We start from the raw sequence: 16,685 nt of genomic DNA, 5'->3' as shown, positions 1-16,685 counted from the left end.
ATCTATGGATGGAGGTTTGTAACACTGTACAGGAGACAGCAACCAAAACCATCCCAGAGAAAAATTGTAGTAGTAGATGTAAAAAATTGTTCATGGTTGACAGTTGTTGATGCTGAGTGATAGATACACTGGATTGAAGTTAAGTTTTTTGTCTTCTCAGTTTGTCACATTGATAGTTATAAGATGCTCCAGCCTTCATGTCTGCTCTCAAAGCAGGAAGGATGATGCAGAAATGTTCTCAGAAGTCTGCCGGTGGTTTTGTACCTATATGTCATTGGTTTGAACCTATCACTGGCTCTCTTCTAAAGAGACTGGGAAAGCAGATTTAGCTTTTTTTAGCCTTTGTTATGGAGGCAGACCTGGGAAAAGGCAGTTGAGAATTGGCGTTTTTGTTTATTTTTGACTGTGCTAGGTCTTTGTTGTGGCTCCCAGGCCTCTCTGGTTATGGTACATAGACTCTATTTGGCACATGGTGAGAACTGCTTTTGAGTTAACCTGCCAACAATATCTGAGACAAATGTCAACAAATAAAAACTGCTTTACCTTTAGTTAGTTTTTGACCTCACTTTATTTTCTTGTCAGGTGGCTTGCTGCCTGCATTTCCTTATGTAGCTCTCCTCTTGGCTACTGAAATTGTATTTTTGTACATCCACGATTTAATAATTTAATCATCATTTCCCATTAACATGTAGAGTCCGGATTCTCTGGAATAGTTGAAGGTGAAGATGTCTTTTTCTTGGACTTCTGTGGTGTTACTTCTCCTCCTACTTTTTCTTTCTGTGTTTACCCCTTAATTTCTTTCATTGGTTTGAAAGAACCAATTGCTTTACTCTTAAGTGTTAATGTACATAAGATTCTGTCCTCAACCCTCTTTTTTCCCAGTAACTCCATTCTCTATCTCATTAACTCTTAGTGCTGTAGTTGATGTCTGATTTCTAAATATCTCAACACTCATCTTTTTCTCTAATCTAGACATTTATTTCCAGTTGTTTTGCAAACTCCTATGTTCCCTTCACTTCAGAAATGTTTATTGTTCTCCATTGTCTTTTACTTAGGTTCAACCTCCTTAACATGACTTCAAGGACCTTCAGAGTTTGTCTCTGAGCTGTCTTGCCAGGTTTTCTGCCTCATAATTCCTTTTTGTCATGTCCATGCTGCGGCCACACTGGTTCCTGGAATATAGAACACGTTTGCCTGTAATCCTCCTTTTACGTATTGCCACAGTATGAAACCTAACCTGATCCATCCCTCTTGATAACCCTTTTTAAAGGGCTACCTGAAAAGCAACCTTTTCTTTGAATTGTCCCCTGAGATCCTCTCTGAGGAACACTTGGTACAATATAAGGGGCAGCATTCATGTCTCATTCTGTAGAATGGTGTCCTCTAGAGTTCTGCAAAGTTGAGTGAACTGTCTTTAACGCTTACCTAAGCTGGTGTTTTATAGCTCTTCTATACCTCTTAACCGTTTTATGTGTACTTCCTGTTTTACCTAAATAAATGTCAAGGTGTTTAAAGTACGGGGAATGTGTTTCTTTTTTCTGAGTTGCCTGAAACTGACTATTTATTGAACTAGACACAAAATATTTTACTTTGAAGAAAACATTCGTATTTTAATATACTAATAAATCACTTAACTTTTTAAAATGTTTTAAAATTTTTTAATAAAAAAACAATTTTTAATAAAAAATTTTTTTTTCCAATTTTTTAAGATTTTTTTATTTTTTTTTTGCTGCACCACATGGCTTGTGGGAACTTAGTTCCCCAGCTAGAGATTGAACCTGTGCCCTTAGCAGTGAAAGCATGAAGTCCTAACCATTGGACTGCGAGGGAATTCCCTTAACATTTGTTTTGAACAGTATTCTCTATATATTGCAGGGAAAGATTGAGCCTTATAATCTTAACTGTTCATTAATATTGTTTATTCTCAAAATAGGTATCCTGATTGGAATCCTGAGATCCTCCCATCAAGAAGGTAGTTATTTTTTTTTAATAGTGGTATTATTGAAATTTGATTTTCCTTTAAAAGTAAACACTTTTTTTTTTTTTTTAAGGCACTGTTTTGAATAGAAGCTCATTTTTACCATTTTTATTTTTAAACAGTAGGGAAATGCAACCATCTCTAGAAATCTTTAGTTACCCCAGTTTACCTGTAATAGCTCCCATCTGTGAACTTTTCTTTTTTAGTCTTTTCTGAAAATACTTTATACTTTTATTCTTATTTTATGTTTGTGGGATCTTAGATTATAAATGGCTTGAAGGCTGAGAATGGAGTTTCCCTATTCAGTGGGTATAAATACAAGTATAGGAGTCAAATATTTGTGGAAGGCGTAATCTTCATGGGAAAATTGTTGAGAAACATTTGTTATTTCCTAAATTCTTTATATAACTTAATACTTTCAAAACATAATTGGATATAGTAGTGATATAGGAAAAATGCAAGAAATTGGTGATATTTATTTGTGAGTAAACAAAACAGGAATGTAAGCAGTCAGGTGATCATCTGCTTTGATCCTTATTCATTTACAAAACCTAACAGCATCATAACAAGCAGGTTTTTGCTTTACATAAATACATGGTATTAGAGTTTGGCATTGTTAATATTAATAGCTTGATTTTAAGAAGGTAAATCTGTCATTGATATAAATTTAAATTTATAGAAAATTGATGAATCTTGTGGTTTTTTTCTTGCACTTTGTAGAAATGAAGGCAATAGAAAAGAAAATGAAACTCCAAGAAGACGATCTCATTCCCCCAGTCCGAGGCATTCTAGGAGATCAAGCTCAAGTCACAGATTTCGTCGATCTCGAAGCCCCGTACGTTGTATGTATAGACCAAGAAGCCGAAGTCCAAGAATTTGCCATCGTTTTATTCCCAGATACAGATCCAGATCCCGTTCACCGTATCGAATGAGAAATCCATTTAGAGGTAGTCCAAAATGCTTTCGATCAGTTAGCCCTGAAAGGACATCAAGGAGATCAGAGAGATCATCAGGTACACTTATGTTTGTGAATAATAAGTACTTATTTTGACTAAACCATTCTAGTTTTTTTTTTGTTCATTTGATTTTCTTTTTATTTCCGTATTTGCATTAAGCTTGAAATGTGACTTACTTACTCTTCTCAAGATTTTTTTTAAATGTTGACATTTTGAGATATTTGGCTCAGCTCTTTTTGAAACTTCTAAGGTTTTTAAGAAATTAAATGTTGTAATTTATTAAATTTTAGAATTTCTGTGTGAAATTTGACTCACATTACCACCTCTTTCGTTCTTCTTCCCTTTATTATGTATCACAAGAAATGTGGGAGAGTGTATCTACACACCCAACATCAAACTTAAAAAAACCGGGAATATACAGATATTTTAGTTTGCCTTAGTAATTGATTATAGACTTGTCTTCCATGAATTAATTTAAAACATTTTAAAATTGTTCAAATTTTCAACGTGTGTCTTAATGTTGGTTTAGTGACCTTTCCAGAAGTATTTTTTACATAATTTTTTTTCTGAACTCTTTTCAGAGGTCTGAGATTTTTTTCCTTTTTCAACTACTTATCTCTGAAATAAAATATGGTAGCCAAAATAGTGTATGCAGCACATTGGATGCAGAATTCTCTGATTAGAGAATTCAGATGTCTTCTTTTAAGCCCAACATTTAAGTGTTCAGGAAAATAATACTCATCTAAATAATTTTTGTTTTGAAGTAAAGTTTTTTATAAAAATATATTGTTTATGTTAACATAGGAGTTTTATTATTAAATAATATTTTAAAAATTCTATATTAGTTTCTTCTGTGGTAAATATTGATAAATTGAATACAAATGCTCTTTGGAGTCCTCAGTTTTTACTAATGTAAAGGGATACTGAAATCAAAAGTTTGAGGATCTCTGGTATAAGAGAAGCTCACTGAATAAAGGATCTTCATGTGAATACCTTTTGAGTAAAGAATTTAAAGATTAATAATTTTTTTGTATGTATTTGCCACCTGTTTGGCCTAACAGTGACTCAGTGTGTTAAATATTTGGGCAGTTGAGAGGTTATATTATTTTTTTATAAAGTTCTTTTCAATTGAAATAGTATTTGTGTACTTTTAATAGATAGAAAAAAAGCATTAGAAGATGTAATACAACGATCTGGGCATGAGTCAGAATTCAGTAAACAGAAGCATCCTGAAGCAGTTGATAAAGGACACTCACCAGCACAAAAACTTAAAACTGGCAGTGGAGCAAAGACATCAGTTAAATCTACAAGTTCTGCAAAGAGTGATTCAAATATAGGAGGACATTGTACTCGTTACAAATCAAAGAATCTTGAAGATGATACCCCATCAGAAAGTAAACAGATGGCTGATAAAACTGTTTCTCTGCAACGTAAGGTCAGTACTTCTTTGTTAGTGGAAGTAGAAGTGTGTACGTACACTTGTTAATATGACAAAGAGAAAACAAAGTTGTTCAGAATTTTTAATTTTCATATTTCTGAGGAAATTGTGATTTATTTTGATATGAAATATTTTTTATTGATTTCTGTTTTGAATACAGGAAAGGTCCAATAATTAAAGTCTTATAGATTACAAATATCAAAAGTGAGAACATTTTGATGGTTTGGTGTTTTTGGCTGACCACACTGATCCATGTTACAAGTTTTGCTCTCTGATTGGGGAAATGGACGTAATCAGTAGTATTAATGAGTTTTTGTAATCTTTGTTAGTAATCTATGAGTGACTATCTGCTGAGAATCATTTTTAATCTGTTTTATGTTTTTTTATAGTATAGTTCAGAAGCTACTTTGTTGCCCAGTGTAGAATACTAGTCTGTTTTCTGGGTACTAATAGGTGTATTTTATAATATTAACAGATCTTCAAGTATTTAGGTATATATTTCTCTTAGCATTGTCTTAACTTTAAGTAATTACAGTTCCTTGCCCCCATAGAGCTTATATTTAACAAGATTAACTTATAGTAATCAACCTGATATTACAGAATTTTGAAGAAATATTGAGTATAGGGAATTAATTTTGAAAAGGCTAACTGGTTCTGTAACATTCATTTTGTTTCTAGATTTCTAGATGGCAGTAGTGGAACTTTAAAAGTTTTTTTGAGTCAATTTTTAACATAGGTGGTAAATAATAAAGTATATTCAAATTGTATATATGAATCTATTAAAATACTATGCCTATCTAGATATTTTTTAAATTATTACAACAGACTAAATAAAGCTGTAACTTCAGCTTTACTGATGATGTGCCATCCAATTTTGTATAGAAAAGTACTCTTTACTAGTTTTGAACTACTTCATAGGTCTTGTTTGTTACGAAATGCTTCTCTGTACAGAAGAGAGCATCTGTGATTGGTTGCCTATAAACTGCCTGCTGTTGGGTTTGAGTGATAAAATATAAAACATTTCTTCCTGCTTTTCTTAGTATTTCAAAAAGTTTTTAAATGTTCTGAAATATTTGTATAAGCAGAAAGTATAAGAATTATTTATATTTATGAGCAGAAAATACAATATTTTAATAAAAAAAGATTGCTTAATGTACTAGGATAAATGGTAGAAAAATTATATTGGGAATTATTGTAACTATACTTTGTCACTTAATTTGGTTTAATTTTCATTCATCTCAAAAATAGCTTCGGAAGGATCAGTCTTCACATTATGGTCCTGTTCTTCTGATATCTGAATTACCAGAAGATGGCTGTACTGAAGAAGAAATTAGAAAAATATTTCAACCGTTTGGAAAGGTTAATGATGTCCTGATTGTTCCATACAGAAAGGAAGTGAGTTATTTAGTCTATTCTAAAAAGTCATAATTTTGTTTTATACAGACTTGTCAGATCTTTCAGCTTTTACTCCATATACAACTGTTACTTGAGTTATGTAAATGTTTGGAATTGAATGAACAGGGTTCCTAGATACTGCTTTATATCCTTTACAACAGCACACTGTTGTTTTAGACGAGCACACTTTTCTTTGAAGGGCCAGATAATATTTTAGGTGTTGCATGTCATAGGATTTCAACTATTTTGCTCTGCTATACAACTCTGTTGTAGTACTTCACAGTCATAGATGATATATAAATGAATACTCATGGCTGTGTTCAAAAAAACTTATTTACAAAAAAACAGATGACAGGCCATAGTTTGCCATTCATTGCTTTAGCACTTCAGTGAGGTGATGTTAAAAAAAAAGATTTTGTTTGTACAGTATTTTTTACATTTGAATTGTATTTCTGTAACTTACATAGTAAAGTTCTATAAACTCTACAAACCCTGGAGTAAACAGAACATGAAATTAGGAGGTAAAACAAGGGAACATAGTTGGTATAATTTTCTTTGTTGCAAGAAACCTTAAAAAGTTCAAATTTAACAGCAGCTAGACTAGATCCTGCCTTCTTTCCTATTGTTCAGTGAGCCCTGCCTTCCTGTTTCTTACTCTCTTATGATCTTGCCATGGACTGCTTCCTCCTTATCTTGGTAATGGTATAGAAATTCCATTAGGTTAAATGTCCATTTTGTGTGTGAAAACATCCTAAAGATCAGATTATACTTTAGCCAAGAGGTAAAAGTGAAAAAGTGAAAGGAGGTAAAATCAACAGGACTTGAGGTAATTTCAGTTTTATATTCCACAAGGAAGTATTAAGTCAGAGAATTTTAAGGTAGATTTTTGACTTAAAGTATAATATGTTTCATTTTAGGCTTACTTGGAAATGGAATTTAAAGAAGCAATTACTGCAGTCATGGAGTACATTGAAACAACACCTCTTCTGATAAAAGGGAAAAGTGTGAAAGTATGTGTTCCAGGAAAGAAAAAGTCACAGGTAAACTGAATTTAGTTCTTACGCAGTTCATTGTTGTTTAGTTTAATTTTTTTGAAGTATGTTATATACAGAGAAGTGCATAAAACTTAAAATGTTAACTCCATAGACTGTGTATAAATTCACATACACTGAACTGAACTTCGTGTATGCGTGTGTCTGTGTATGTGTGTGTGTTAGTTGCTTATTCGTGTCTGACTCTTTATGACCCCATGGACTATAGCCCAGTGGGCTCCTCTGTCCATGGAACTCTCCAGACAAGAATACTGGAGTGGGTAACCATGCCCTCCTCTAGGGGATCTTGCCCACCCAGGATCGAACCCACGTCTCATGTCTCCTGCATCGGCAGGTGGATTCTTTACCACTAGCAGCACCTGGGAAGTCCCATATGGGTTTCATCAGTTCAGTTCAGTTCAGTTGCTCAGTCGTGTCTTTGCGACCCCATGAATTGGCAGCACGTCAGGCCTCCCTGTCCATCACCAACTCCCGGAGTTCACTCAGACTCACGTCCATCGAGTCAGTGATGCCATCCAGCCATCTCATCCTCTGTTGTCCCCTTCTCCTCCTGCCCCCAATCCCTCCCAGCATCAGAGTCTTTTCCAATGAGTCAACTCTTCGCATGAGGTGGCCAAAGTACTGGAGTTTCAGCTTTAGTATCATTCCTTCCAAAGAAATCCCAGGACTGATCTCCTTTAGGATGGACTGGTTGGATCTCCTTGCAGTCCAAGGGACTCTCAAGAGTCTTCTCCAACACCACACTTCAAAAGCATCAATTCTTTGGCGCTCAGCCTTCTTCACAGTCCAACTCTCACATCCATACATGACCACAGGAAAAACCATAGCCTTGACTAGACGAACCTTTGTTGGCAAAGTCATGTCTCTGCTTCTGAATATGCTATCTAGGTTGGTCATAACTTTCCTTCCAAGGAGTAAGCGTCTTTTAATTTCATGGCTGCAGTCCCCATGGGTTTCATAGATGTTTGCTAATTCTGTTACATTGGTATTTTCCCCTACTGGATTGCTTGCCAAATGGCAAATTGCTTGCCACACTGTAAACAATTAAATGGTAAGCAATAGAGTAGGGGAAAATATGTAACAGAATTAGCAAACATTTATGAAATCTCTGGCTAGGTCCAAACCACAACCTTGACTACATCCTGCAAGCCCCTTGCATGTTTCAGTCACTTATTTGGAGATCAAACCATGTTAAGACTTACACATTTTCCTCATTCTTTCAAAGTTCTGTGTGGCATTACTTGGTATGAAGATACCATGATTATTTTATCAGTTCCCTTGTGGATTGCTTTTTAGGTTATTTTTAGTTTTTCATTACTATAAACAGGACTTCAGGTAACTTTCTTGTATATGGCTTTCATAGGCCTTTATTACACATTTTGAGGTGATGGCTATAGTGGACCTGCTGGGTACTAGGATATACTGTAATAAGAAATGTTGGATCACCTGTTAAATAGCTGTAACAATTCACAGTCTGATAATTTATGTGAGTACAGGTGTCTCTCCATTAAAAATGACATTTTATTATTTGCAGTTTTAAAATCCAGTATGTAAAAAATGGTATCTAGTTTTGATGATCATCTTTAATGTTGTGTTTGAGTTGCTTTTTTTAAATGTGTTTATCTATTGTAGTTTCTGGATTTGCTATTCCCACAAGGTTTTCTGTGTATGTATAAGGTATTTTAAGTTGCTGGTCTCTTTCCTGTTTAGCGAAGTTGCTTTAGTGTTTGTTGCAAGCTGGTCTGCTGGTGCTAAATTATCTTAGCTTTTGTTGTTGTTGTTGTTGTTCAGTTGCTAAGTTCAGAAGCATGCCAGGCTTCCCTGTCTTTCACTGTCTCCTGGAGTTTGCTCAAATTCATGTCCATTGAGTTGGTGATGATATCTAATCATCTCATCCTCTGCTGCCCTCTTTTCCTTTCCCCTTCAGTATTTCCCAGCATCAGGGTCTTTTCCAGTTGAGTTGGCTCTTTGCATTAGGTGACGAAAGTATTGGAACTTCAGCTTAGTACCTATCCTTCCATTGAATATTCAGGATTGATTTCCTTTAGAATTGACTGATTTGATCTTGCTGTCCAAGGGACTCTCAAGAATCTTCTCCAGCACGATTCAAAAGCATCAATTCTTCAGTGCTCAGCTTTCTTTATGATTCAACTTTCACATCCATATACGACTACTGGAAAAACCCTAGCTTTGACAATACATACCTTTGTTGGCAAAGTGATGTCTGCTTTTTAATACACTGCCTAGGTTTGTCATAGCTTTCCTCTCAAGGAGCAAGAGTCTTTTAATTTCATGGCTACAGTCACTGCAGTGATTTTGCAGCCCAAGAAAATAAGATCTATCACTATTTCCATTGTTTCCCCATCTATTTGCCATGAAGTGATGGGACCAAATGCTTGATCTTAGTTTTTTGAATGTTGAGTTTCAAGCCAGCTTTTTCACTCCCCTCTTTCACCCTCATCAAGAGGCTCTTTAGTTCCACTTTACTTTCTGCCATTAAGAGTGGTGTATCATCTATATTTCTGAGTTTGTTGATATTTCTGCCAGCAGTCTTGGTTCTAGCTTGTAATTCATCCAGCCCAGCATTTCACATCATGTACTCTACATATAAGTTAAGTAAGCAGAATGGCAATATACAGCCTTGTCATACTCCTTTCCCAACTTGGAACTAAACTGTTGTTCCATGTCTAGTTCTAACTGTTGCTTCTTGACCTGCATACAGGTTTCTCAGGAGACAGATGAGGTGGTCTGGTACTCCCATCTCATTAAGAATTTTCCACAGTTGGTTGTGATCCACTTAGTCAAAGGCTTTAGTATAGTCAGTGAAGCAGAATTAGAAGTTTTTCTGGAACTCCCTGTTTTTTCCATGATCCAGTGAGTGTTGACGATTTGATCTCTGGATCCTCTGCCTTTTCTTTTTTTTTTTTTTTTTTTAATTTTATTTTACTTTTAAACTTTACATAATTGTATTAGTTTTGCCAAATATCAAAATGAATCCGCCACAGGTATACATGTGTTCCCCATCCTAAACCCTCCTCCCTCCTCCCTCCCCATACCATCCCTCTGGGTCGTCCCAGTGCACCAGCCCCAAGCATCCAGTATCGTGCATCGAACCTCTGCCTTTTCTAATCCCAGCTTGTACGTCTGGAAGTTTGCAGTTTAGGTACTGATAAAGCCTACCTCGAATTTTGAGCATAACCTTGCTAGCATGAGAAATGAACGTCTTAGCTTTTGCTTGTCTATAAAGCTTCTGATTTCTCCATCGAATCTGAAGGAGAGCTTTGCTGGGTAGAGTATTCTTAGTTGTAGGTGCCTCCCTTTCATCACTCTAAATATAATTGTGCCATTCCCTTGTGGCCCGCAGAGTTTATGCTGAGAAATCAGCTGATAATCTTATGGGTGTTCCCTTATTTGTAATTTGCTTTTCCCTTGCTTCTTTGAATATTTTTTTTCTTTGTCTTTAGTTTTTCTCAGTTTGATTACTGTGTGTCTCACCATGTTCCTCCTTGGGTTTATCCTGCTTGGAACTCTGCTTCCTGGGACTCTATGTGGACTTGGATGGATGACTTTTTCCTTTCCCATGTTAGGGAATTTTTCAGCTATTACACTAGTATTTTCTCAGGTCCTTTCTCCCTTCTCCATTTGGTACCCCTATAATGTGAATGTTGGTGTGTTTAACGTTGTCCCAGAGTTCTCTTAGACTGTCTTCATTTCTTTTCATTCTTTTTTATTCTTTTCCATGGCAGTGATTGCGACCATTTTGCCTTCCAGGTCACTTATCCATTATCTGCCTCTCTTACTCCACTATTGATTCCTTCCAGTGTATGTTTCTCTGCAATTATTGTATTTTTTTTTTATCTCTGTCTGTTCTTTAGTTCTTCTGTATCTTCTTGCATCTTCCTGATCTGTGCCTCCATTCTTTTTCTGATATCATGTTTCATCTTCATCTTCACTGTCATTATTGTGAATTCTTTTTCCGGTAGTAGGTTGGCCATCTCTACTTCACTTAATTATTCTTCTGGGGTTTCATGTTTCCTTCTATGACATATGACTCTTCTCTCATTTTGTCTAACTTTCTGTGACTGGTTTCCATTTCGTAGGCTACAAGATTGTAGTTCTTGCTTCTTCTGTTGCTCTCTGGTGTATGAGGCCGTCTTAAGCGACTTGTGCAGGCTTTCTGATGAGAGGGGCTGGTTCCTCCCCTGCTGTACACTGAGCTGTGTTTTGTCCCTCTCTTGGGCAGGGCCATGCTCAGGGAGACTTAAGTCTGCTCATGGGTGGGGTGTGTTCCTGTCCTGTTGGCTGTTTGGCTTTGAGGTGACCCACCACTGAAGTTTATAGGCTGTTTGGTGGGACTAATGCGGGCCTCTAGAAGGACTCATACCAATGAGTACTTTATAGAATTGCTGCTGCCAGAATCTTTGTTTCTGCAGTGAGCTACAGCCATCCCTGCCTTTGCAAGATCTTCCTTTAGTAGGCAGGTGGGTCTGACCAGTCTCTACGGGGTCCTGCTTTTTTCCCCTGAGTCCTGGTGCACACAAGACTTGTCTGCTCCTTTCCAAGAGTGGAGTTTCTGCTTCCTCCAGCCTTGTGGAATTCCTACAGTCAAATCCTGCTGGCCTTCAAAACCCAATTCTCTAGGGACTGCTTCTCCTGTTACCAGACTCCAGACTTGGCAGCCTGACATGGGGCTCAGAACTTCCAATCTTGTGGGATAACTTCTGTGGTTTAATTGTTTTCCCGTTTTGTGAGTTGCCCACCTGGTGAGTATGGGATTTGATTTTAACATGATTGCACCCCTCCTGCCATCTCATTGTGGCTTCTCTGTCTTTGGACGTACGGCAGTTTTTCTCTGGTAGGTTCCAGTTTTTTTTTTTGGTCACTGGTTCTTCAGCAGTTAGCTGTGAGTTCAGTGTTTTCCTAAGGAGGTGAGTTCATACCCTCTGCTCCACCAACTACAGTATTGACTTTAATTTATCTTTTTCAGTTTTTTTTAATTGAAGCATAATGTATTTACAGTGTTATACCAGTCTCTGCTGTACACAAAGTGACTCAGTTCAGTCTCTCAGTCTTGTCCGACACCATGGATGGCAGCACGCCAGGCCTCTCTGTCCATCACCAACTTCCAGAGTTTACTCAAACTACGTCCATTGAGTCCGTGATGCCATCCAGCCATCTCATCCTCTGTCATCCCCTTCTCCTCCTGCCTTTAATCTTTCCGAGCATCAGGGTCTTTTCAAATGAGTCAGCTCTTTGCATCAGGTGGCCAAAGTATTGGAGTTTCAGTTTCAGCATCAGTCCTTCCAATGAATAATCAGGACTGATTTCCTTTAGGATGGACTGGTTGGATCTCCCTGCAGTTCAAGGGACTCTCAAGAGTCTTCTCTAATACCGCAGTTCAAAAGCATCAATTCTTCACTGCTTAGCTTTATAGTCCAACTTTCACATCCATACATGACCACTGGAAAAACCATAGCTTTGACTAGACGGACCTTTGTTGGCAAAGTAATGTCGCTGCTTTTTAATATGCTGTCTAGGTTGGTCATAACTGTTCTTCCAAGGAACAAGCATCTTTTAATTTCATGGCTGCAGTCACCACCTGCAGTGATTTTGGAGCCCCCCAAAATAAAGTCTGTCACTGTTTCCATTGTTTCCTCATCTATTTGCCATGAAGTGGTGGGACCAGATGCCATGATCTTCGTTTTCTGAACGTTGAGCTTTAAGCCAACTTTTTCACTCTCCTCTTTCACTTTCATCAAGAGGCTTTTTAGTTCCTCTTCACTTTCTGCCATAAGGGTGGTGTCATCTGCATATCTGAGGTTATTGATATTTCTCCCGGTAATCTTGATTCCAGCTTGTGCTTCTTCCAGCCCAGCGTTTCTCATGATGTACTCTGCATGTAAGTTAAATAAGCAGGGTGACAGTATACAGCCTTGACGTACTCCTTTTCCTATTTGGAACCAGTCTGTTGTTCCATGTCCAGTTCTAACTGTTGCTTCCTGACCTGCATACAGGTTTCTCAAGAGGCAGGTCAGGTGGTCCGGTATTTCCATCTTCTGAAGAATTGTCCACAGTTTGTTGTGATCCACACAGTCATAGGCTTTGGCATAGTCAATAAAGCAAAGTAAATGTTTTTCTGGAACTCTGTTGCTTTTTTGATGATCCAGCGGATGTTGGCAATTTGATCTCTGGTTCCTCTGCCTTTTCTAAAACCAGCTTGAACATCTGGAAGTTCACGGTTCACATATTGCTGAAGCCTGGCTTGGAGAATTTTGAGCATTACTTTACTAGCGTGTGAGATGAGTGCAATTGTGCGGTAGTTTGAGCATTCTTTGGCATTGCCTTTCTTTGGGATTGGAATGAAAACTGACCTTTTCTAGTCTCATGGCCACTGCTGAGTTTTCCAAATTTGCTGGCATATTGAGTGCAGCACTTTTCACAGCATCGTCTTTCAGGATTTGAAATAGCTCAACTGGAATTCCATCACCTCCACTAGCTTTGTTCGTAGTGATGCTTTCTAAGGCCCACTTGACTTCACATTCCAGAATGTCTGACTCTAGATGAGTGATCACACCATCATGATTATCTGGGTCGTCAAGATCTTGTGTTGTTCTCTTGTGTTGCTGGAAGAGTGACTCATTTATTCTCTTATATTCTTTTCCATTATGGTTTATCACAAGATATTGTATTCTCTGTGATGTACGTTAGGACCTTATTGTTTATCCATTCTAAATGTGATAATTTGCATCTACCAACCCCATACTCCCAGGCCATCCCTCTCCCTCCCCCCTCTACCTTGTCAACCCCAGTTCTGTTCTCTGTGTCTAAAAGTCTTTCCATTTTACAGATAGGTTCATTTGTGCCATATTTTAGATTCCACCTATGTGATATCATGTGATAATTGTTTTTCTCTTTCTGACTTAACTTCACTTAGTGTGATAATGTCTATAGTTGCATCCACGTTGCTGCACTTGGCATTTCATTTTTATGACTGAGTAGTATTCCGTTGTATTTATACCATATCTTTGTCCATTTATCTGTTGGTGGGAATTTAGGTTGTTTTTGTGTTTTAGTTCTTGTGAATAGTGCTGCTATGAACATAGGCATTCATGTGTCTTTTTGAATTACAGTTTTGCCTGGATGTATTCCCAAGATTGCTGGGTTATATGGTAATTCTATTCTTAGTTTTCTGAGGAACCTTCTTTTTGTTTTGCATTGTAGCTGTACCAGCTTACATTCCCATCAGCAGTGCAGGAGGTTTCTCTTCTCCACATCCTTTCCAGCATTTGTTATTTATAGACTTTTTAATGATGATCATTCTGGCTGCTGTGAGATTGTACCTCATTGTAGTTTTGATATGCATTTCTGTAATAGTGAGGTTGAGCTTCTTTTCATGTGCTTACTGACTATCTGTATATCTTTGGAAAAATATCTGTTGAGGTGGAGAATTAACTATTAAGATCTTTTGCCCATTTTTTGATGGGTTGTTTGTTTTTTTGTTCTTGAATTATATAAACTATTTGTGTATTTTGGAGATAAGTACTTGTTGGTCCTATCATTTATAGAAATTTTCTCCCACTCCATATCTTGTCTTCATTTTTTGTTGTTGTTGGGTTTTTCTTATAGTTTTCTTTGCTATGCAAAAGCTTGTAAGTTTTATTAGCTCCAATTTGTGTGTGTGTGTGTGTTTTTTTTTTCTTTTTATATCTATTGCCTTGGGAGACTAAGCTAAGAAACACGTTGGTACCATTTGTATCAGAATGTTTTGCTATGCTCTATTTTAGGAGTTTTATAGTGTTAAATAAATAAAACTAGACACTGAAGGTGGCAGTGCAGAAGGATATGAACTCACCTTACAAAAACGCCAAAATATGTTTTAAGTCTTTAAGCCATTTTGAGTTCATGTCTGTGTGTTGTGAAAGGGTATGTTCTAACTTCGTTTATTTACATGCAGCTGTCCAACTTTCCCAGCACCACTTGCTGAAGTGACTGTCTTTTTCCCATTGTTTATTCTTGCTTCGTTCATTGAAGATTAATTGACCATAGATGTATAGGTTTATTTCTGGGCTCTCTATATTGTTCCAGTCATTTGCATGTCTGTTTTTGTACCAGGTGCAAACTGTTTTTTGTTTACTGTAGCTTTGTAGTATTGTCTGAAGTCTGGGAGAGTTATGCTTCCTGCTTTTCTTTTTTTTTCCCCCCCTGACAATTGCTCTGGCAATTGTGGGTCTATGGTTCCACATAAATTTTTGGATTATTTTACTTCTGTGAAAAAATGTCATGAGGGCGTAATTTGATAGGGATCACATTAAATCTGTAGGTTTTTCTGGATAGTATTTCCATTTTAACAGTGTTATTTCAATTCAAGAGCATGGCCTATTTTTCTGTTTCTTTGAATCTTCTTTTATTTCTTAATATTTTATAACTCTCAGCATGTAAGTTTTTCACTTCCTTGGTCAAGTTTATTCCTAGGTTTTTAAATTTTTTTGGTGAAACTTTTTTTCTCGTGGAAGGTTTCTTTTTTTTTTTTTTTTTTTTTCGGTTTATTTATTTTTAATTGGAGGATAGTTGCTTTACAGTATTGTGTTTGTTTCTGCCAGGTATCTTTTGGCAAGATTTTAAAGGACATTCTCTTTCGGATATTTCATTGTTCCTGTGAAGGGAATGCAACCAATTTCTGAATGTTAATCTTGTATCCTACTACTTTGCTGAATTCATTTATTAGATCTGTTCGTTTTTATGTGTAGTTCTTAGGGCTTTTTATATATGTATCATGTCACCTGCATATAGTAACAATTGTACCTCCTCCCTTCCAATTTGGATCCTTTTTATTTGTTACGTGATAGGAGTTTTTATCTTGAATGGATATTGAATGCTTTTTCTGCATCTGTTGAAATGATCATGTGGTTTTTGACTTGTTACTGTGATGTGTTATGTTGATTTGTGTATGTTGAACCATACTTGTCAACCTGGGATGAATCCCACTTGGTCGTGTTACATATGCATCAATGATACTGACCTGTAATTTTCTTTTTTGGTGGTTTCTTCCTCTGGTTTTGGTATTAGAGTGATGGTGGCTTTATAGAATGTCTTTGAGACTGTTCTCTCTCCTTCAGTCTTTTATATTCTTCTTTGAGAGAATTTGCCTATAATGCCCTCTGGTCCTGGGCTTTTTGTATTGGAAGTTCAGTTTTGTTTACCCTTTCAAAGAACCAGCTCTTGATTTTGTTGACTTTTTTTTCCCTATTCTTAATCTCTATTTTATTTCTCCCCCACCCCCATCTTTATTTCCTTCCTTCTTCTGACTTTAGGTTGTTTTTTTGTTTGTTTGTTTTTTTTAATTCTTTTGTGTAGTAGATTAGGCTTTTTTACTTGGGATATTTTTCTTGTTTTTGATGAAGACCTGTTATCACTATGAACTGGTCTCTTAAGAACTGCTTTTGCTGGATTGCATAGGGCTTCCCTGGTAGCTCAGACAGTAAAGCGTCTGCCTACAATGTGGGAGACCCGGGTTTGATCCCTGGGTCGGGAAGATCCCCTGGAGAAGGAAGTGGCAACCTACTGCAGTACTCTTGCCTGGAAAATCCCACGGATGGAGGAACCTGGTGGGCTACAGTCCATGGGGTCCCAAAGAGTCGGACACGACTGAGCGGCTTCACTTCATATAGATATTCTATGATTGTGTTGTTGTTTGTCTCAAGTACTTTTTAATTTCCTTATTGAACCTTTTTTTTTTTTTAGTAGCATGTTATTTAATCTCCATGTAATCTTTTTTTTTTTCTTATTTCCTGTGGTTGACTTCTCCTTTCATGACATTGTGATCGGAGAAAATGCTTGAAATAATATCTGTACCCTTAAATTTGTTT

The 16,685-nt window shown here is 36.8% G+C and overlaps 1 protein-coding gene across 5 annotated transcripts in view; it reads left to right on the top strand.

The window, feature by feature from the left end:
- The window catches only part of ZNF638 (zinc finger protein 638), a 95,872-nt gene that overhangs the window by 23,944 nt on the left and 55,243 nt on the right, over positions 1 to 16,685 (top strand). For 4 of the 5 annotated variants that reach the window (XM_044925783.2, XM_044925784.2, XM_044925782.2 and 1 more), the window contains exons 4-8: positions 1,934 to 1,972; positions 2,699 to 2,991; positions 4,092 to 4,369; positions 5,621 to 5,767; positions 6,685 to 6,807. In XM_044925783.2, the coding sequence (XP_044781718.2) occupies positions 1,934 to 1,972; positions 2,699 to 2,991; positions 4,092 to 4,369; positions 5,621 to 5,767; positions 6,685 to 6,807 (880 nt within the window). The remainder of the gene's footprint in view (positions 1 to 1,933; positions 1,973 to 2,698; positions 2,992 to 4,091; positions 4,370 to 5,620; positions 5,768 to 6,684; positions 6,808 to 16,685) is intronic. The other variant, XM_044925785.2, reaches the window with a different exon arrangement.

This window comes from Bubalus bubalis, chromosome 12 (assembly GCF_019923935.1).
Source record: "Bubalus bubalis isolate 160015118507 breed Murrah chromosome 12, NDDB_SH_1, whole genome shotgun sequence".
NCBI classification, from domain to species: domain Eukaryota; kingdom Metazoa; phylum Chordata; class Mammalia; order Artiodactyla; family Bovidae; genus Bubalus; species Bubalus bubalis.
The sequence above is the reverse complement of the archived record's forward strand: the minus strand, read 5'-3'. Positions and strand labels throughout refer to the sequence as shown.